The 22256-nt window shown below is 39.4% G+C and overlaps 1 protein-coding gene across 4 annotated transcripts in view; it reads left to right on the top strand.

Annotated features, from left to right (window-relative positions):
• The window catches only part of SPTLC3 (serine palmitoyltransferase long chain base subunit 3), a 169743-nt gene that overhangs the window by 27575 nt on the left and 119912 nt on the right, over positions 1-22256 (top strand). For 2 of the 4 annotated variants that reach the window (XM_057502720.1, XM_036892253.2), the window contains exon 2: positions 22002-22187. In XM_057502720.1, the coding sequence (XP_057358703.1) occupies positions 22002-22187 (186 nt within the window). Of the gene's footprint in view, positions 1-16636; positions 16759-22001; positions 22192-22256 lie in introns of those variants that run through there. The other 2 variants (XM_057502722.1, XM_036892254.2) reach the window with 2 other exon arrangements.

Here is a 22256-nt window from a genome sequence, read left to right as displayed (position 1 = left end):
TGGCTTCTATGCCCAGCATTTGTCTTGAGGTATCTTTACCACTTGGAAGAATTATGATACTCGGTAAATTTAATATGAGGCACGAATTCTATTTAAGGGTTGTAATTAGGAAGGAAGAAGAAAAGCTATAGAAGTAGCAGGTGGAAAAAAACATGGGAAGATTGATTATTTCTTTGACATATCTTCTTGTAGAGTACTTCAGCATGTATAGGTTTTAAGCTACTACTTAAATTGCGCACACACATTAACATAATAGGAGTATAGTTACATAACCAAAGCATATCTGTAATTACCAGCCATCTCCAGTGAAACCAAGAAAACCAGTTAGGCTTAGGCATCCTAGGCATTTGGGAAAATTTGTCTATGATATGATGGGTATTGTCCAAATGAACTTGAACAGTCTGAGAGAAATCATACAAGTTAAAACAACCCATTCCTGGGAACTGTTCACATCCCATATGTTCTTTTAACAGCTGATAGTCTGTACTTGTAAGACTTTGGAGCGCTACAACTGGCACCTCTCCCAATTCTTGGTTGAGTTCCGAAAGCATAGATCCAGTAAAATTTGTTGTTTTACTGTAAGCACAGGCCAGCTTAGATATCTCCTTCCTCATTCCCATGGCAAGTCCAGGAACTGGTGGGATGAGTGCATCTACAGCTGTAGCAGTGCGTGGATCTTTGTTGGGGTTTTTTGATGATCATCTTCTGGCATGAGTCTTCCAGAGAGTGCAGATGTTGGAAGTTCTTTTTCATATCGTATCTTAGTTCATTTTCGGGGTAGCCCAATTAGGCTTTGATCCTCTGTATAAACACAAACAGACCCTTTGCCTACACTTTTATATGCCCTTTATACCCTTGTGTAGAACTCGTTGGAGGTTACCACACAGGAACTGCCCTTTTTTTTTTTTTTTTGCTTTGTTTTTGGTATCACTAATCTACACTTACATGACGAATATTATGTTTACTAGGCTCTCCCCTATACCAGGTCTCCCCTATATACCCCTTTACAGTCACTGTCCATCAGCACAGCAAAATGTTGTAGAATCACTACTTGCCTTCTCTGTGTTGTACAGCCCTCCCTTTTCTCCTACCCCCCCATGCATGTTAATCTTAATACCCCCCTACTTCTCCCCCCCTTATACCTTCCTACCCACCCATCCTCCCCAGTCCCTTTTCCTTTGGTACCTGTTAGTCCATTCTTGAGTTCTGTGATTCTGCTGCTGTTTTGTTCCTTCAGTTTTTCCTTTGTTCTTATATTCCACAGATAAGTGAAATCATTTGGTATTTCTCTTTCTCCGCTTGGCTTGTTTCACTGAGCATAATACCCTCCAGCTCCATCCATGTTGCTGCAAATGATTGGATTTGCCCTTTTCTTATGGCTGAGTAGTATTCCATTGAGTATATGTACCACATCTTCTTTATCCATTCATCTATTGATGGACATTTAGGTTGCTTCCAAATCTTGGCTATTGTAAATAGTGCTGCAATAAACATAGGGGTGCATCTGTCTTTCACAAACTTGATTGCTGCATTCTTAGGGTAAATTCCTAGGAGTGGAATTCCTGGGTCAAATGGTAAGTCTGTTTTGATCATTTTAATGTACTTCAATACTGCTTTCCACAATGGGTGAACTAACTTACATTCCCACCAGCACTGTAGGAGGGTTCCCCTTTCTCCACAGCCTCGCCACCATTTGTTGTTGTTTGTCTTTTGGATGGCAGCCATCCTTACTGGTGTGAGGTGATACCTCATTGTAGTTTTAATTTGCATTTCTCTGATAATTAGCGATGTGGAGCATCTTTTCATGTGTCTGTTGGCCATCTGTATTTTTTTTGGAGAACTGTCTGTTCAGTTCCTCTGCCCATTTTTTAATTGGGTTATTTGTTTTTTGTTTGTTGAGGCGTGAGAGCTCCTTATATATTCTGGACGTCAAGCCTTTATTGGATGTGTCATTTTCAAATATATTCTCCCATACTGTAGGGATCCTTCTTGTTCTATTGATGGTGTCTTTTGCTGTACAGAAGCTTTTCAGCTTAATATAGTCCCACTTACTCATTTTTGCTGTTGTTTTCCTTGCCCGGGGAGATATGTTTAAGAAGACGTCACTCATGTTTTTGTCTAATAGGTTTTTGCCTATGTTTTCTTCCAAGAGTTTAATGGTTTCATGGCTTACATTCAGGTCTTTGATCCATTTTGAGTTTACTTTTGTATATGGGTTTAGACAATGGTCCAGTTTCATTCTCCTACATGTAGCTGTCCAGTTTGCCAGCACCACCTGTTGAAGAGACTGTCATTTTGCCATTGTATGTCCATGGCTCCTTTATCAAATATTAATTGACCATATATGTCTGGGTTAATGTCTGGATTCTCTAGTCTGTTCCATTGGTCTGTGGCTCTGCTCTTGTGCCAGTATCAAATTGTCTTGATTACTATGGCTTTATAGTAGAGCTTGAAGTTGGGGAGTGAGATCCCCCCTACTTTATTCTTCTTTCTCAGGATTGCTTTGGCTATTCGGGGTCTTTGGTGTTTCCATATGAATTTTTGAATTATTTGTTCCAGTTCATTGAAGAATGTTGCTGGTAGTTTCAGTGGGATTGCATCAAATCTGTATATTGCTTTGGGCAGGATGGCCATTTTGACGATATTAATTCTTCCTAGCCACGAGCATGGGATGAGTTTCCATCTGTTAGTGTCCCCTTTAATTTCTCTTAAGAGTGACTTGTAGTTTTCAGAGTATAAGTCTTTCACTTCTTTGGTTAGGTTTATTCCTAGGTATTTTATTTTTTTTTGATGCAATTGTGAATGGAGTTGTTTTCCTGATTTCTCTTTCTGTTGGTTCATTGTTAGTATATAGGAAAGCCACAGATTTCTGTGTGTTGATTTTGTATCCTTCAACTTTGCTGTATTCCGATATCAGTTCTAGAAGTTTTGGGGTGGAGTCTTTAGGGTTTTTTATGTACAGTATCATGTCATATGCAAATAGTGACAGTTTAACTTCTTTTTTACCAATCTGTATTCCTTGTATTTCTTTATTTTGTCTGATTGCCGTGGCTAGGACCTCCAGTACTATGTTAAATAACAGTGGAGAGAGTGGGCATCCCTGTCTAGTTCCCGATCTCAGAGGAAATGCTTTCAGCTTCTCGCTGTTCAGTATAATGTTGGCTGTGGGTTTATCATAGATGGCCTTTATTATGTTGAGGTACTTGCCCTCTATTCCCATTTTGCTGAGAGTTTTTAACATGAATGGATGTTGAACTTTGTCAAATGCTTTTTCAGCATCTATGGAGATGATCATGTGGTTTTTGTCTTTCTTTTTGTTGATGTGTTGGATGATGTTGATGGACTTTCGAATGTTGTACCATCCTTGCATCCCTGGGATGAATCCCACTTGGTCATGGTGTACGATCCTTTTGATGTATTTTTGAATTCGGTTTGCTAATATTTTGTTGAGTGTTTTTGCATCTACGTTCATCAGGGATATTGGTCTGTAGTTTTCTTTTTTGGTGGGGTCTTTGCCTGGTTTTGGTATTAGGGTGATGTTAGCTTCATAGAATGAGTTTGGGAGTATCCGCTCCTCCTCTATTTTTTGGAAAACTTTAAGAAGAATGGGTATTATGTCTTCCCTGTATGTCTGATAAAATTCCGAGGTAAATCCATCTGGCCCGGGGGTTTTGTTCTTTGGTAGTTTTTTGATTACCGCTTCAATTTCGTTGCTGGTAATTGGTCTGTTTAGATTTTCTGTTTCTTCCTGGGTCAATCTTGGAAGGTTATATTTTTCTAGGAAGTTGTCCATTTCTCCTAGGTTTCCCAGCTTGTTAGCATATAAGTTTTCATAGTATTCTCCAATAATTCTTTGCATTTCCGTGGGGTCCGTCGTGATTTTTCCTTTCTCGTTTCTGATACTGTTGATTTGTGTTGACTCTCTTTTCTTCTTAATAAGTCTGGCTAGAGGCTTATCGATTTTGTTTATTTTCTCGAAGAACCAGCTCTTGGTTTCATTGATTTTTGCTATTGTTTTATTCTTCTCAATTTTATTTATTTCTTCTCTGATCTTTATTATGTCCCTCCTTCTGCTGACCTTAGGCCTCATCTGTTCTTCTTTTTCCAATTTCGATAATTGTGACATTAGACCATTCATTTGGGATTGCTCTTCCTTTTTTAAATATGCTTGGATTGCTATATACTTTCCTCTTAAGACTGCTTTTGCTGTGTCCCACAGAAGTTGGGGCTTAGTGTTGTTGCTGTCATTTGTTTCCATATATTGCTGGATCTCCATTTTGATTTGGTCATTGATCCATTGATTATTTAGGAGCGTGTTGTTAAGCCTCCATGTGTTTGTGAACCTCTTTGCTTTCTTTTTACAGTTTATTTCTAGTTTTATGCCTTTGTGGTCTGAAAAGTTGGTTGGTAGGATTTCAATCTTTTGGAATTTTCTGAGGCTCTTTTTGTGGCCTAGTATGTGGTCTATTCTGGAGAATGTTCCATGTGCACTTGAGAAGAATGTATATCCCGCTGCTTTTGGATGTAGAGTTCTATAGATGTCTATTAGGTCCATCTGCTCTACTGTGTTGTTCAGTGCTTCCGTGTCCTTACTTATTTTCTGCCCAGTGGATCTATCCTTTGGGGTGAGTGGTGTGTTGAAGTCTCCTAGAATGAATGCATTGCAGTCAATATCCCCCTTTAGTTCTGTTAGTATTTGTTTCACATATGCTGGTGCTCCTGTGTTGGGTGCATATATATTTAGAATGGTTATATACTCTTGTTGGACTGAGCCCTTTATCATTATGTAGTGTCCTTCTTTATCTCTTGTTACTTTCTTTGTTTTGAAGTCTATTTTGTCTGATATTAGTACTGCAACCCCTGCTTTCTTCCCACTGTTGTTTGCTTGAAATATGTTTTTACATCCCTTGACTTTTAGTCTGTACATGTCTTTGGGTTTGAGGTGAGTTTCTTGTAAGCAGCATATAGATGGGTCTTGCTTTTTTATCCATTCTGTTACTCTGTGTCTTTTGATTGGTGCATTCAACCCATTAACATTTAGGGTGACTATTGAAAGATATGTACTTATTGCCATTGCAGGCTTTAAATTCGTGGTTACCAAAGGTTCAAGGTTAGCCTCTTTAGTATCTTACTGCCTAACTTAGCTCGCTTATTGAGCTGTTATATACACTGTCTGGAGATTCTTTTCTTCTCTCCCTTCTTGTTCCTCCTCCTCGATTCTTCATATGTTGGGTGTTTTGTGCTGTGCTCTTTCTAGGAGTGCTCCCATCTAGAGCAGTCCCTGTAAGATGTTCTGTAGAGGTGGTTTGTGGAAAGCAAATTCCCTCAGCTTTTGTTTGTCTGGGAATTGTTTAATCCCACCGTCATATTTGAATGATAGTCGTGCTGGATACAGTATCCTTGGTTCAAGGCCCTTCTGTTTCATTGCATTAAATATATCATTCCATTCTCTTCTGGCCTGTAGGGTTTCTGTTGAGAAATCTGATGTTAGCCTGATGGGTTTCCCTTTATAGGTGACCTTTTTCTCTCTAGCTGCCTTTAACACTCTTTCCTTGTCCTTGATCTTTGCCATTTTAATTATTATGTGTCTTGGTGTTGCCCTTCTTGGATCCTTTCTGTTGGGGGTTCTGTGTATTTCCATGGTCTGTTCGATTACTTCCTCCCCCAGTGTGGGGAAATTTTCAGCAATTATTTCTTCTAAGATACTTTCCATCTCTTTTCCTCTCTCTTCTTCTTCTGGGACCCCTATAATACGGATATTGTTCCTTTTGGATTGGTCACACAGTTCTCTTAATATTGTTTCATTCCTGGAGATCCTTTTGTCTCTCTCTATGTCAGCTTCTATGCGTTCCTGTTCTCTGATTTCAATTCCATCAACAGCCTCTTGCATTCTATCCATTCTGCTTATAAACCCTTCCAGAGTTTGTTTCATTTCTGCGATCTCCTTTCTGGCATCTGTGATCTCCTTCCGGACTTCATCCCATTTCTCTTGCGTATTTCTCTGCATCTCTGTCAGCATGTTTATGATTCTTATTTTGAATTCTTTTTCAGGAAGACTGGTTAGGTCTGTCTCCTTCTCTGGTGTTGTCTCTGTGATCTTTGTCTACCTTAGCTTTGCCTTTTCATGGTGTTAAGAATAGTCTGCAGAACTGGGATGAGTGACGGCTGGAAGGACTTCCTTTCTTGTTGGTTTGTGGCCCTCCTCTCCTGGGAGAACAGCGACCTCTAGTGGCTTGTGTTGCGCAGCTGCACGCAGACAGGGTTTCTGCTGCCTGCCCGGCTGCTATGGAGTTAATCTCCGCTGTTGCTATGGGCGTGGCCTAGCTCGGGCAGCTGCTCCAAAATGGTGGAGTCGCGTTGGAGCCGGAGCTGCTGGGAGGCTATTTATCTCCGTAAGGGGCCTCCCTGCTCCCTGCAGCACAGGGGTTAGGGTGCCCAGTGATCCCGGATTCCCTACCTCTGGATTAAGTGACCCACCCTGCCCCTTTAAGACTTCCAAAAAGCACCCGCCAAAACAAAACAACGACCACAAAAAAAAATAAGAAAAAAAAATTTTTTAATTTAAAAAAAAAAAATTTTTTTAATTAAAAAATAAATAAATAAATAAATAAAAGGTGGTCGTTCGTTTTTCTTTATTCTCCGGTGCCAGCCTCAGGCCTCTGCTCACCGGTCTTTCTGCCCTGTTTCCCTAGTATTGGGGTCCCTATCCCTTTAAGACTTCCAAAAAGCGCTCGCCAAGTCTTAAAGGGACAGGGACCCCAATATTAGGGAAACAGGGCAGAAAGACCGGTGAGCAGAGGCCTGAGGCTGGCACCGGAGAATAAAGAAAAACGAACGACCACCTTTTTTTTTTTAATTAAAAAATTTTTTTTTTTTTTAATTAAAAAAATTTTTTTTCTTGTTTTTTTTTGTGGTCGTTGTTTTGTTTTGGCGGGTGCTTTTTGGAAGTCTTAAAGGGGCAGGGCGGGCCACTTAATCCAGAGGTAGGGAATCCGGGATCTCTGGGCACCCTAACCCCTGGGCTGCAGGGAGCAGGGAGGCCCCTTACGGAGATAAATAGCCTCCCAGCAGCTCCGGCTCCAACGCGACTCCACCATTTTGGAGTAGCTGCTCGAGCCAGGACACGCCCACAGCAACAGCGGAGATTAACTCCACAGCAGCCGGGCAGGAAGCAGAAACCCTGTCTGCGCGCAGCTGCGCAGCACAAGCCACTAGAGGCCGCTGTTCTCCCAGGAGAGGAGGGCCACAAACCAACAAGAAAGGAAGTCCTTCCAGCCGTCACTCGTCCCAGTTCTGCAGACTATTCCTATCACCATGAAAAGGCAAAGCTAAGGTAGACAAAGATCACAGAGACAACACCAGAGAAGGAGACAGACCTAACCAGTCTTCCTGACAAAGAATTCAAAATAAGAATCATAAACATGCTGACAGAGATGCAGAGAAATACGCAAGAAAAATGGGATGAAGTCCGGAAAGAGATCACAGATGCCAGAAAGGAGATCGCAGAAATGAAACAAACTCTGGAAGGGTTTATAAGCAGAATGGATAGAATGCAAGAGGCCATTGATGGAATTGAAATCAGAGAACAGGAATGCATGGAAGCTGACATAGAGAGAGACAAAAGGATCTCCAGGAATGAAACAATATTAAGAGAACTGTGTGACCAATCTAAAAGGAGCAATATCCGTATTATAGGAGTCCCAGAAGAAGAAGAGAGAGGCAAAGAGATGGAAAGTATCTTAGAAGAAATAATTGCTGAAAACTTCCCCACACTGGGGGAGGAAGTAATCAAACAGACCACGGAAATACACAGAACCCCCAACAGAAAGGATCCAAGAAGGGCAACACCAAGACACATAATAATTAAAATGGCAAAGATCAAGGACAAGGAAAGAGTGTTAAAGGCAGCTAGAGAGAAAAAGGTCACCTATAAAGGGAAACCCATCAGGCTAACGTCAGATTTCTCAACAGAAACCCTACAGGCCAGAAGAGAATGGCATGATATATTTAATACAATGAAACAGAAGGGCCTTGAACCAAGGATACTGTATCCAGCACGACTATCATTCAAATATGACGGTGGGATTAAACAATTCCCAGACAAACAAAAGCTGAGGGAATTTGCTTTCCACAAACCACCTCTACAGAACATCTTACAGGGACTGCTCTAGATGGGAGCACTCCTAGAAAGAGCACAGCACAAAACACCCAACATATGAAGAATCGAGGAGGAGGAACAAGAAGGGAGAGAAGAAAAGAATCTCCAGACAGTGTATATAACAGCTCAATAAGCGAGCTAAGTTAGGCAGTAAGATACTAAAGAGGCTAACCTTGAACCTTTGGTAACCACGAATTTAAAGCCTGCAATGGCAATAAGTACATATCTTTCAATAGTCACCCTAAATGTTAATGGGTTGAATGCACCAATCAAAAGACACAGAGTAACAGAATGGATAAAAAAGCAAGACCCATCTATATGCTGCTTACAAGAAACTCACCTCAAACCCAAAGACATGTACAGACTAAAAGTCAAGGGATGGAAAAACATATTTCAAGCAAACAACAGTGAGAAGAAAGCAGGGGTTGCAGTACTAATATCAGACAAAATAGACTTCAAAACAAAGAAAGTAACAAGAGATAAAGAAGGACACTACATAATGATAAAGGGCTCAGTCAAACAAGAGGATATAACCATTCTAAATATATATGCACCCAACACAGGAGCACCAGCATATGTGAAACAAATACTAACAGAACTAAAGGGGGATATAGACTGCAATGCATTCATTCTAGGAGACTTCAACACACCACTCACCCCAAAGGATAGATCCTCTGGGCAGAAAATAAGTAAGGACACGGAAGCACTGAACAACACAGTAGAGCAGATGGACCTAATAGACATCTATAGAACTCTACATCCAAAAGCAGCGGGATATACATTCTTCTCAAGTGCACATGGAACATTCTCCAGAATAGACCACATACTAGGCCACAAAAAGAGCCTCAGAAAATTCCAAAAGATTGAAATCCTACCAACCAACTTTTCAGACCACAAAGGCATAAAACTAGAAATAAACTGTACAAAGAAAGCAAAGAGGCTCATGAACACATGGAGGCTTAACAACACACTCCTAAATAATCAATGGATCAATGACCAAATCAAAATGGAGATCCAGCAATATATGGAAACAAATGACAACAACAACACTAAGCCCCAACTTCTGTGGGACACAGCAAAAGCAGTCTTAAGAGGAAAGTATATAGCAATCCAAGCATATTTAAAAAAGGAAGAGCAATCCCAAATGAATGGTCTAATGTCACAATTATCGAAATTGGAAAAAGAAGAACAGATGAGGCCTAAGGTCAGCAGAAGGAGGGACATAATAAAGATCAGAGAAGAAATAAATAAAATTGAGAAGAATAAAACAATAGCAAAAATCAATGAAACCAAGAGCTGGTTCTTCGAGAAAATAAACAAAATCGATAAGCCTCTAGCCAGACTTATTAAGAAGAAAAGAGAGTCAACACAAATCAACAGTATCAGAAACGAGAAAGGAAAAATCACGACGGACCCCACGGAAATGCAAAGAATTATTGGAGAATACTATGAAAACCTATATGCTAACAAGCTGGGAAACCTAGGAGAAATGGACAACTTCCTAGAAAAATATAACCTTCCAAGATTGACCCAGGAAGAAACAGAAAATCTAAACAGACCAATTACCAGCAACGAAATTGAAGAGGTAATCAAAAAACTACCAAAGAACAAAACCCCCGGGCCAGATGGATTTACCTCGGAATTTTATCAGACATACAGGGAAGACATAATACCCATTCTCCTTAAAGTCTTCCAAAAAATAGAGGAGGAGGGGATACTCCCAAACTCATTCTATGAAGCTAACATCACCCTAATACCAAAACCAGGCAAAGACCCCACCAAAAAGAAAACTACAGACCAATATCCCTGATGAACGTAGATGCAAAAATACTCAACAAAATATTAGCAAACCGAATTCAAAAATACATCAAAAGGATCATACACCATGACCAAGTGGGATTCATTCCAGGGATGCAAGGATGGTACAACATTCGAAAGTCCATCAACATCATCCAACACATCAACAAAAAGAAAGACAAAAACCACATGATCATCTCCATAGATGCTGAAAAAGCATTTGACAAAGTTCAACATCCATTCATGTTAAAAACTCTCAGCAAAATGGGAATAGAGGGCAAGTACCTCAACATAATAAAGGCCATCTATGATAAACCCACAGCCAACATTATATTGAACAGCGAGAAGCTGAAAGCATTTCCTCTGAGATCGGGAACTAGACAGGGATGCCCACTCTCTCCACTGTTATTTAACATAGTACTGGAGGTCCTAGCCACGGCAATCAGACAAAATAAAGAAATACAAGGAATCCAGATTGGTAAAGAAGAAGTTAAACTGTCACTATTTGCAGATGACATGATACTGTACATAAAAAACCCTAAAGACTCCACCCCAAAACTACTAGAACTGATATCGGAATACAGCAAAGTTGCAGGATACAAAATCAACACACAGAAATCTGTGGCTTTCCTATATACTAACAATGAACCAACAGAGAGAGAAATCAGGAAAACAACTCCATTCACAATTGCATCAAAAAAAATAAAATACCTAGGAATAAACCTAACCAAAGAAGTGAAAGACTTATACTCTGAAAACTACAAGTCACTCTTAAGAGAAATTAAAGGGGACACTAACAGATGGAAACTCATCCCATGCTCGTGGCTAGGAAGAATTAATATCGTCAAAATTGCCATCCTGCCCAAAGCAATATACAGATTTGATGCAATCCCACTGAAACTACCAGCAACATTCTTCAATGAACTGGAACAAATAATTCAAAAATTCATATGGAAACACCAAAGACCCCGAATAGCCAAAGCAATCCTGAGAAAGAAGAATAAAGTAGGGGGGATCTCACTCCCCAACTTCAAGCTCTACTATAAAGCCATAGTAATCAAGACAATTTGGTACTGGCACAAGAACAGAGCCACAGACCAATGGAACAGACTAGAGAATCCAGACATTAACCCAGACATATATGGTCAATTAATATTTGATAAAGGAGCCATGGACATACAATGGCGAAATGACAGTCTCTTCAACAGGTGGTGCTGGCAAAACTGGAAAGCTACATGTAGGAGAATGAAACTGGACCATTGTCTAACCCCATATACAAAAGTAAACTCAAAATGGATCAAAGACCTGAATGTAAGCCATGAAACCATTAAACTCCTGGAAGAAAACATAGGCGAAAACCTCTTAGACATAAACATGAGTGACCTCTTCTTGAACATATCTCCCCGGGCAAGGAAAACAACAGCAAAAATGAGTAAGTGGGACTATATTAAGCTGAAAAGCTTCTGTACAGCAAAAGACACCATCAATAGAACAAGAAGGATCCCTACAGTATGGGAGAATATATTTGAAAATGACACATCCGATAAAGGCTTGACATCCAGAATATATAAGGAGCTCTCACGCCTCAACAAACAAAAAACAAATAACCCAATTAAAAAATGGGCAGAGGAACTGAACAGACAGTTCTCCAAAAAAGAAATACAGATGGCCAACAGACACATGAAAAGATGCTCCACATCGCTAATTATCAGAGAAATGCAAATTAAAACTACAATGAGGTATCACCTCACACCAGTAAGGATGGCTGCCATCCAAAAGACAAACAACAACAAATGTTGGCGAGGCTGTGGAGAAAGGGGAACCCTCCTACACTGCTGGTGGGAATGTAAGTTAGTTCAACCATTGTGGAAAGCAGTATGGAGGTACATCAAAATGCTCAAAACAGACTTACCATTTGACCCAGGAATTCCACTCCTAGGAATTTACCCTAAGAATGCAGCAATCAAGTTTGAGAAAGACAGATGCACCCCTATGTTTATTGCAGCACTATTTACAATAGCCAAGAATTGGAAGCAACCTAAATGTCCATCAATAGATGAATGGATAAAGAAGATGTGGTACATATACACAATGGAATACTACTCAGCTATAAGAAAAGGGCAAATCCTACCATTTGCAGCAACATGGATGGAGCTGGAGGGTATTATGCTCAGTGAAACAAGCCAAGCGGAGAAAGAGAAATACCAAATGATTTCACTTATCTGTGGAATATAAGAACAAAGGAAAAACTGAAGGAACAAAACAGCAGCAGAATCACAGAACTCAAGAATGGACTAACAGGTACCAAAGGGAAAGGAACTGGGGAGGATGGGTGGGTAGGGAGGGATAAGGGGGGGAGAAGTAGGGGGGTATTAAGATTAACATGCATGGGGGGTAGGAGAAAAGGGAGGGCTGTACAACACAGAGAAGGCAAGTAGTGATTCTACAACATTTTGCTATGCTGATGGACAGTGACTGTAAAGGGGTTTATAGGGGAGACCTGGTATAGGGGAGAGCCTAGTAAACATAATATTCGTCATGTAAGTGTAGATTAGTGATAGCAAAAAAAAAAAAAAAAAAAAGGGCAGTTCCTGTGTGGTAACCTCCAACGAGTTCTACACAAGGGTATAAAGGGCATATAAAAGTGTAGGCAAAGGGTCTGTTTGTGTTTATACAGAGGATCAAAGCCTAATTGGGCTACCCCAAAAATGAACTAAGATACGATATGAAAAAGAACTTCCAACATCTGCACCCTCTGGAAGACTCATGCCAGAAGATGATCATCAAAAAACCCCAACAAAGATCCACGCACTGCTACAGCTGTAGATGCACTCATCCCACCAGTTCCTGGACCTGCCATGGGAATGAGGAAGGAGATATCTAAGCTGGCCTGTGCATACAGTAAAACAACAAAATTGGACTGGATCTATACTGTTGGAACTCAACCAAGAATTTGGAGAAGTGCAAATTGTAGCGCTCCAAAGTCTTACAACTACAAACTATTTATTGTTAAAAGAACATATGGCATGTGAACAGTCCCCAGGAATGGGTTGTTTTAATTTGTCTGATTTCTCTCAGACTGTTCAAGTTCAGTTGGACAATATCCACCATATCATAGATAAGTTTTCACAAATGCCTAAGGTGCCTAACTGGTTTTCTTGGTTTCACTGCAGATGGCTGGTAATTACAGATATGCTTTGGTTATGTAACTATACTCCTATTATGTTAATGTGTGTGTGCAATTTAAGTAGTAGCTTAAAACCTATACATGCTGAAGTTACTCTACAAGAAGATATATCAAAGAAATAATCAATCTTCCCATGTTTTCTTCCGCCTGCTACTTCTATAGCTTTTCTTCTTCCTTCCTAATTACAACCCTTAAATAGAATTCGTGCCTCATATCAAATTTACCGAGTATCATAATTCTTCCAAGTGGTAAAGATACCTCAAGACAAATGCTGGGCATAGAAGCCACAGGGCATAAATATGCAAAGAAGTAAAAAGCTAACTTTTTCAAACAATAAGGCTTCTCTCTCACTTACCAACTTCACATTTCCCTGTATGGCCCCGGAAGATGACTGGTTAGCCAGAGACGGGTAAGATTCCTCAAGGGAGGTACAACCTAAGACAGGCACAGTCGCAGGGGGGCCATCAGGTGAGAAATTGGGGATCAACAGAGGTGAGGCTTAGAACCTCACCCCCCCGTTCTGAGAGAAATCTTCTGCATACGTGGATGTTTTATTGCCCTTGTCTAGCTTGGATTAACACATAGTCTACAGGCACACACCTGATCATCTACATGTGCTCTCTTACAACACTAAACTATGTTTTCTACCTTTATCTTGTATCTACCTACCACTTCAGCATTTTATTAAAAATAATAATAATAAAGAGAGAAATGTGGTATCCACATATAAATCAAGTATAAAAACCAAATGAGTATTCATATTTGAACTGACTGTTTATAGTTCATAATGCATGAGCAAAACCGAAAGTTTCTGTGATGACTGCCCTTGTACTGTTCACTATGTAACTTATTCATTATGTAAGAATTTGTTCTACATGTAAAAACTTGTTTGTTATGCCTCAGAAGATTGGAGACTGACAAAAATTAGGCTTGGGGTGGAATAATGATTGTGCATTGAGCATTGACTCCCCTATACAGAATTTTATTGTCGTTAACAACCATTTGATCAATAAATATGAGAGATGCCCTCACAAAAAAAAAAAAAAAAAAGGACAGACTTCCAATGGTAAAATAAATTAGTAACCGGGATGTAATGTATAGCATAAGGAATATAGTCAAGATATTGTAACAGCCTGGTAGGGTGATAGCTGGAACCTAGAATTATGTATATAAATGTTCTACCACTGTGTTGTACACTTGAAACTCATGTAATGTAATACTGTGTGTCAACTACCCTTCAATAAATAATAATTATTAAAAAAAAAAAAAAAAAAAAAAGCGCTCGCCAAAACAAAACAGCAAAAAAGCAAAAAAAAAATGGTCGCGCGCTTTTCTTATGCCCTCTGTCGCCCAGCCTCCAGTGCCCGCTCACTGTTCTTGCTGCCCTCTTTTCCTAGTATCGAGCGCCCTGCACTCTGGCCCGGATGGCTGGGGCTGGGTGTTCGGCAGTCCTGGGCTCCGTCTCCCTCCCGCTCTGCCTGCTCTTCTCCCGCCGGGAGCTGGGGGGAGGGGCGCTCGGCTCCCGCGGGGCCGGGGCTTGTATCTCACCCCCTTCACGAGGCGCTGGGTTCTCTCAGGTGCGGATGTGATCTGGATATTGTCCTGTGTCCTCTGGTCTTTATTCTAGGAAGGGTTGTCTTTGTTATATTTTCATAGATATATGTTGTTTTGGGAGGAGATTTCCGCTGCTCTACTCACGCCGCCATCTTCCGCCCTTCCTCTGGAACTTTATTTTTAAGAATTTCTAGAGTTGGGTTGGAACCAAGAGAAAGTTGTGTAATGTTAGGAGGATGAAGGTAGAGGGTAGTCATTATAATCTAACAGCCGGCACAGGGCACAAGATACAGTTGCAACGTGTAAACTTCGTTAGCTATCTATGGGCTCCATTTGTTGGCAAGAGCAGCAAGTAGGCTTTTGACCCTATCTGATCCTGCTGGATCTCTTTCAGCTTCAATAAATCCTGGGGCTAATGTGTGTGCATATTCATGGCAAAGAGCTCCGACATTTTGTGCAACACGTACTTATCGTCAAGGTTGACAGTGGTACCAGATAGCCATGGACGCTAGTTTGTCCTTCTCTATTCTAATTGTCCTGGTGGGACATGTGTCCTCCCTTGTCTGTTTTAGGTCTCCTTAATTGTTGGCCTTGCTACTGACCTACAGCAACTTCAGTTCAACAACCAGATGCAGAAGCAGCAGCTTTCCATGGACTGTATGAATATGCATGCTTATTGTTCAAATACCACAAAATTCATCCATTTCAAGTGTACAATTGAGTACTTTTAGTTTATTTGAAGAGTTGTGCACTGTGAATCAAGCCCACTAAAATAAACTTTAGAACATTTTCATCAACTCCCTGCCCAAAACTCATACTCATTAGCAGTCACTGTCTATTTTCTCCAGCCTCTACTCTTCACCCTGAGTCAACCACTAATGTGCTTTCTGTCTCTGTGGATTTACCTATTTGAGTATTTCATGTAAGTGGAATTATACAATATGAGGGTTTTTGTGCTATTTTCAAAATTCATTCATGTTAGAACATGTGTCAAAAATTCTCCTTTTTTATTGTCAAAAAATAATCCATAGTGCAGCTATATCATATTTTATTTATCCATTTATCAGCTAATGAATTTAATTTGAGTTGTTTTCACTTTTTACCTATTATGAATAATACTACTATATTATTTAATAATATGATGATGATATTAAAAATATAGGTTTGAGTACAAGTTTTTGCATGGACATGTATTTGCATTTCTTCTGGGTTATATGCCTAGAATTTTTGGATACAATAACTCTGTATTTAAACTTTAGAGGATCTGCAGTATGTAAGGATCATTAATTTCTTCACATCTTTAACACTCGTTATTATCTGTGTTTTTATTATAGCCTTCCAAGTGGGTGTAAAGTGGTATCTCATGTGATTTTAACTTCCAGTTTTCTAATGGCTAATGGTGTTGTACAACCTTTCATGTGCTTATTGGCCATTTGTATATCTTTAGACAAATATTTATTCAAGTCCTTTGCCCATTTTTTAATTGTGAATTCCACACTATTAATGAGCTGGGGCAAGAGCAATGGAGGCCCTAGTATTGTCAGCATGCCATGCCTAGGGTAGGAAGCCTCCATCTAAGGGTGGTTGTTCAGTAGAGGAATAGTAGTCCCATCTCAGTCACACTTGTGTGGCATTAGCTCTGAAAAACAGCTAGGAGTAATGAGAAAGTCTGGCAGCTTGCTCTTCTCAGGGAAATAGCATAGCCTTAGACTAGAGCTGGGGGATGGGGAGCCCCATCTTCTTGACCACCTCTGCTGGTGGATCTCTTACCATGCTGAGTGAGCAGCACAGGGAAGAAACAGGTCATGGTTCAAATGCTGATAGATGTTTGCTGTACTTTTTGATACTCAGTAGATTTTCTTGAGTAAATGTTTTACTCTATGCCCTTCAAGACAATTTCCAGATAATTTAAATGGTTGTATTTTTATACTTTTTACCAGATATGGTTGTTTTACTGCAACGATGGTCTATAGGAGTTCTTCCCTGCACCATTATGGAAATGGTCTCCATTTCCACAGATCTCTAACCAGCTCCCACCTTTGAGCACAGCATACTCTCTAGAGTAAGTCTCTTTTTCCTTATCATTCACAATGGCACCCTAGTGCCAACCTAGAACCACAATGGCACATTGTGCCAACCTAGAACCACAATGGCACACAACCTAGAACCTAAAGCCACAATGGCACCCTAGTGCCACCCTAGAAACCAACAATAGTTTCTGCTGTATGTTATGGTCCCCTTCCCCCCATCCACCATTACACTATCAATTATTCTATCGTAATACTCTGGGACAAAGGGACTGTATTTATGTTTCATTGTCCCTCTAATCTTAGCCCAGGAGAATGCAAAACAGGCAGCCAGTAAAAGGACTGCTAATTTGGATAGAAGAGTAATGATCTGTAAAAGTGGGCCCTCCCAGCCTGCCCCAGCACCTTGTTTATTCCCAGATATGACAGGGATGCAGGAAGTAGACGAACACTGGGGTGTCACCCAAGTGACCAGGCATTCTGGGCAAGGTGGCTCAGGATCTGTTTATTTTTAAGGCAGTGAAAGAAAACATAAAACATAGAAAGTGCGTTACAGATCACCATGCTGTGTGAGCCTCAGCCAGCAAACTTAGTAAGCAAGATTTTATGCTTCATTTACTTTAATGAAACAAAATCTCATATTTCAAAATAACTACCCAGCCCCACATGAATAAACCTTTCCCAAGAGGTATGACTGACTTTGGTTTTAAATAAAAGAATATAGTGAATGAGTCACTTTCCATCTGTTAAAAAAGACCTATCCATTTCCAGATAATTTTGCTCCCCATGAAGGTATCTCATTTTTCTCCCTGCCAAATAAGATTACCTAAAATTCCTTTAAATTAAATTAAAACAACTAAAATCATAGGAAAGAGAGTAATGTAGATATTGGTTTGGGCTAATGGACATTGTTGAAAATTTCTCCTTGGTATTATAACTTTATTCTGGAACAAGTCACTGGGGCAAACAAAATAGTCACACAGGCTTAGCTTGTACACCCAGCAAAGGGTTTTATTTGCATCTAGGTAGATTTGTCTGTTATGTACAGTGCAGGCTTGCCTGCAGCCAGTTCACACAGGAAGTTCCCATGGATTTCAGAGGAAATGTTCTGTTTGATTTGGCTACATATGAAGCTTAGAAAGGGATATGAAGCCAGGAAAGGAAAACCTTTTGTGGATCTTCAAAGGATGGCCTTGAACATTCCAGCAGCCTATCTCTTTATATGCACCTACATAATTTAGCCTCCTCTGGGTCAACCAAAGGGGTTAATTTGTGAGCAGGCTAAATCAAGTTTCTGGAAGCCACCCACATCAAGCCCCCTTCACTTACCTTTCTTCTTCTAGGGTGCCCTTAAAAGCAGTGGGTCCCAAATCCTGTCCCAAGCCTACTTCTCTTCTCTCGTTATAATTTGTCCTTTAGCACATTCACCTTCAACCATGGCATAAACTCTACCTCATGGTAACTGACTCCCCAGTCCTCTACTTTAAGCCAAGGCCTTTCAACTATTCCAGCATCCCTAACTACTCAGCAAATAATCCCACTTCAGCAAGGATCACCACTTCCCACCCAGCACCAGTTGCTACTCATTGCCTTTCCCCTGTAAGTAGCCCTCCTTTTCATTCCTCCTTTCTTCTTATCAGCAATACTATAATGCTCCTTGCAGATATTTATTCATTTTCCTCTTCCTTAACCTTGTGCAGAACCAGCCATCAAATCTTCCTTCATGAGGAACTCAGCCCCTTTTGTGGGAGTCTGACAAGTCCAGGAAGGACACTAATAGTGTGTCACCATGGTGTGGAAGAACCCAGCAGATGGATCTTAACCAGGTCAAGAGGTCACTTGGAATGCTGGAGACAGATACAGTCCAAAGTTCAAGCACAGAGCAGAGCCAAGGAAGGGAGCCAGAGGTCAGCACTAGAATAGGAAGGTCAGCTGTCCATCAGACCCTCCAGGACTAGTGTGAGGACATGGTGAGCGGGAGGTCGCTAAGTCAATAGCAGAGACTGGGTCTGTCGTCTGCATCTTTGAATCCCCAGACATTAGCACATAGCTGCTTATAGTGAGCACCCAATAAATGCCTGTATTCACAAATCCAAGACATTTATTAAAACCTTTCATTCAAGACTTCATATAAAGCAATGTTCTCTCACTTTCATTATTTTAAGCCACCAAGTAGTGTTTGGGAAAGACACACTGGATACGAGCAACATCCATCCATGTTTGGGGTGTCTAGAGAAGTAACCTGGTAGAATGGATAAATAAGGAAGTAGAGAACTTTCATATGATATAATAATATTTCATGGGGTTTTGGCTTAACAATTCAAGTGTTGAATCAGTATGAAAAGGCCTTCTAAAAATTGCTTTAAAAACAATGTAGAGATCAAAAATGTTCTACAGATAGATTTTTGTGATGGTGACTTATTTTTTTGGCTTGGGATAAAACTTCCAGTGACTAAGTCACCTAGCAGTTCCAAGGGTACTGCACTTCAAACAACATAAAGGAAATGAAGGCAAATTGCTCTTGAAAACTGTTGATGGAATCAAACAGTGCCTGTAATGATGATAAACATTATGAGAACAGCAAAAAGAGTGGTTCCAATTAAAATGATGTTATATAAGACATCATTCTAAATATATATGTATAAACTAAATTAATACATTAAGTATTAGTAGACGTTTGGCACTTTCCTATAAATAACTAAAAGTTATTCCAAGTGGTCAAAACACTTCTTATATATCATCTCATTGGAAAATGGGGAATCTGTGCCATGCATTATATTTGTTGAATGAAATAATGAATGTATAAAAGTTTATTACAGACTAAACTTAATTAAATATTAGCATTAGGAATAATTTACTCACTAATCCATCGAACCAACATTGATTCAGCTACTGTGTGTGAATCGATTAGGCAGGGATCAGAATGATGTATTATATACATCACTGGTACTAAAAATCTACTTTCTACTGGAATGTTGACACCTAAAGTAAGAGAAATATTTTCTTTACCTTCTTATGATGAAAAATTTCAAATATGCAGAAAGTAAAAAATAATCTAACAAACATCAATATAACCTCTATTGTCAACAGTTATTAACATTTTCCCAAAATCGCCTCATGTATATATTTAATTTTTGATGGACCATTTGAAAGAAAATCACGACTGTCATAACACTTCACCCTCCTAATACTTTGGCATGCATCGACAAAGATTAACATTCTCCCACGTAACTAGGTGTATACGTTTTCTACCAGTTAAATTAATACATTCTACCAGTATACACCTAGCAAAATCAACAATAATTCCATAATAAGATATATTTCCAGTCCACATCTGGATTTCCACAGTTGTGCAAAATATGTATTTTTTAACCTTTTTTTTTTTTTTACAGAAACAAAAGAATAGGATCCAATTAAAGAACACATACTACATTTGTTTGTGGCTCTTAAGTCCCCTTCCCCACCCATTTTCCCTCTTCTTTTATTTTTCCCAGCTTGATTGAGGTACAATTAGACAAATTAAAATTCTATAACATGTACATGACTTGATATAGGTATACTTTGTAAATCAAGCTAGTTAACATATCCATCACCCTCACCTAGTTACCATTTTTGTCTGTGGTGAGAACACTTTAGAGGTACTGTCTTATTAAATTTCAGTTATATTATACAGTATTCTTACCTGTAGTAACCATGTTGTACAATCAACCCCAGAATTTTTTCATCCTATAACTGAAGGTTTATGTCTTTTTACCAACACCTCCCATTGCTCTCACCCCCCAGTCCCTGGCAACAACCGTTCTACTCTGCTTCTGTGAATTCAGCTTTTTTAGATTCCATGTATAATTGAGATCATACAGAATTTGTCTTTCTGTGTCTGGCTCATTTCCTTTAGCATAATGAATGTACTCCAGGTTCATCCAAGCCAGTGCAAATGGTGGGATCTCCATCTTTTGTATGGCTGAACAATATCCTTTAATATTCAATATATTCTATATAGCATGTATGTGTGTATTAAAATATTAGCATATTCTAGTATATTCCACAGTGTGTGTGTGTTTATGTATAAACACATATTCTCAATCCATTCATCCACCTGCAGACACTTAGATTGTTTCTGTATCTTCACAATTGTGAATAATGATGCAACAAACATAGGGTGGCAGACATCTCTTCAAGGTACTGATTTAATTTCCTGTGGATTGTACCCAGAAGTGAGATTGCCAGATCATGCAGTAGTTCTATTTTTTAATTATTTGAGGAAATTCCATACTGTTTTCCATAACAGTTGTACCCATTTACCTTGCACCAACAGTATACAAGGATTGCTTTTACTGCACATCCTCACCAATGTTTGTTCTTCCTTGTCTTTTTGGTAACAGTCATCCTAACTGGTACGAGGTAGTACCCCTTAGTGATCTTGATTTACATTCCCCTGATGATTAGTGATGTTGTACATCTTTTCACGTGCCTTTTGGGCTTTCATATGTTTTCTTTGGCAAAATGTCTATTTGGGTCCTTTGCCCATTTTTAAATCAAGTTATTTGAGTTTTTTGAGTTGTATGAGTTATATGTTTTGGGTATTAACCCCTTGTCAGATAGATAGTTTGCAAGTATTTTTTTTCCCATTCCCTAGGTTGCCTTTTCCTTTTACTGATTGTTTCCTTTGCTGTGCATGAGCTTTGTTTTGCTATGGTCCCATTTGTTTATTTTTGCTTTTAAAGACCAGGTCAGTTATCATATAGAAATTTCCACATTGTGGATCATCTGATTGTTGCCTCATGGAGTCATTCACCATGTTCCTCTATCATGATATTTCTTATGAAAAGGAAGTTAGATGTAAGAGCTTGACTAAATTCAGGTTAAATGTTTCATTAATGTATTGAATATTACACCATGAGAGAGCACAGAGTAGCTAGTTGTGATGTAATCTGAGTAGCATCTGTGATGTAATCTGATCACCTGGTTAAGGTAAAAACCTTAGTTTTGTGATTAGGGAGTAACCTGTGGGGTGGGTGATACTTTAATTTTTCACTTATTGAGTCTAGCCACTGTTGAGAATTTTTGCCTGAATCAATGATTTCATTAGAGAGTTGTAAAATAAAATGTATACTTTTGATTACCCTCCTCAATGATCAAATTCTATTTTTTTCCAAGCACCTTTTACAATCTTATATATGTTCTTGGAAATTTAGAAGGTTGAAAGTCCATGATTTTAAGCATCATAGCTTATTGTAATGGAAGAGACCTAACCTTCTGTTTTCTTTTGTGTTTTCAGCAAAATGGGAAGCCACATATTTATGATAAACCAGTTATTGAATCTTTTGAAGAAGCACCTCTTCACGTTATGGTTCTCACTTATTTTGGATATGGAGTTGTAACCCTATTTGGCTATTTCAGAGACTTTTTGAGAAACTGGAGAATAGAAAAATGCAACACAGCTATAGAGCGAGATGAACAAAAAGTACGTAAGTACACTTCCAGCATCTTTGTCAATGCTGTTTTCCTCTAGTGTTCTCAAAGTAATGGTGCA

The sequence above is a fragment of the Manis pentadactyla genome, chromosome 5 (assembly GCF_030020395.1).
Source record: "Manis pentadactyla isolate mManPen7 chromosome 5, mManPen7.hap1, whole genome shotgun sequence".
NCBI lineage: Eukaryota > Metazoa > Chordata > Mammalia > Pholidota > Manidae > Manis > Manis pentadactyla.
Note: the sequence above shows the minus strand (reverse complement) of the source record. Positions and strands in the feature narration are given on the sequence as shown.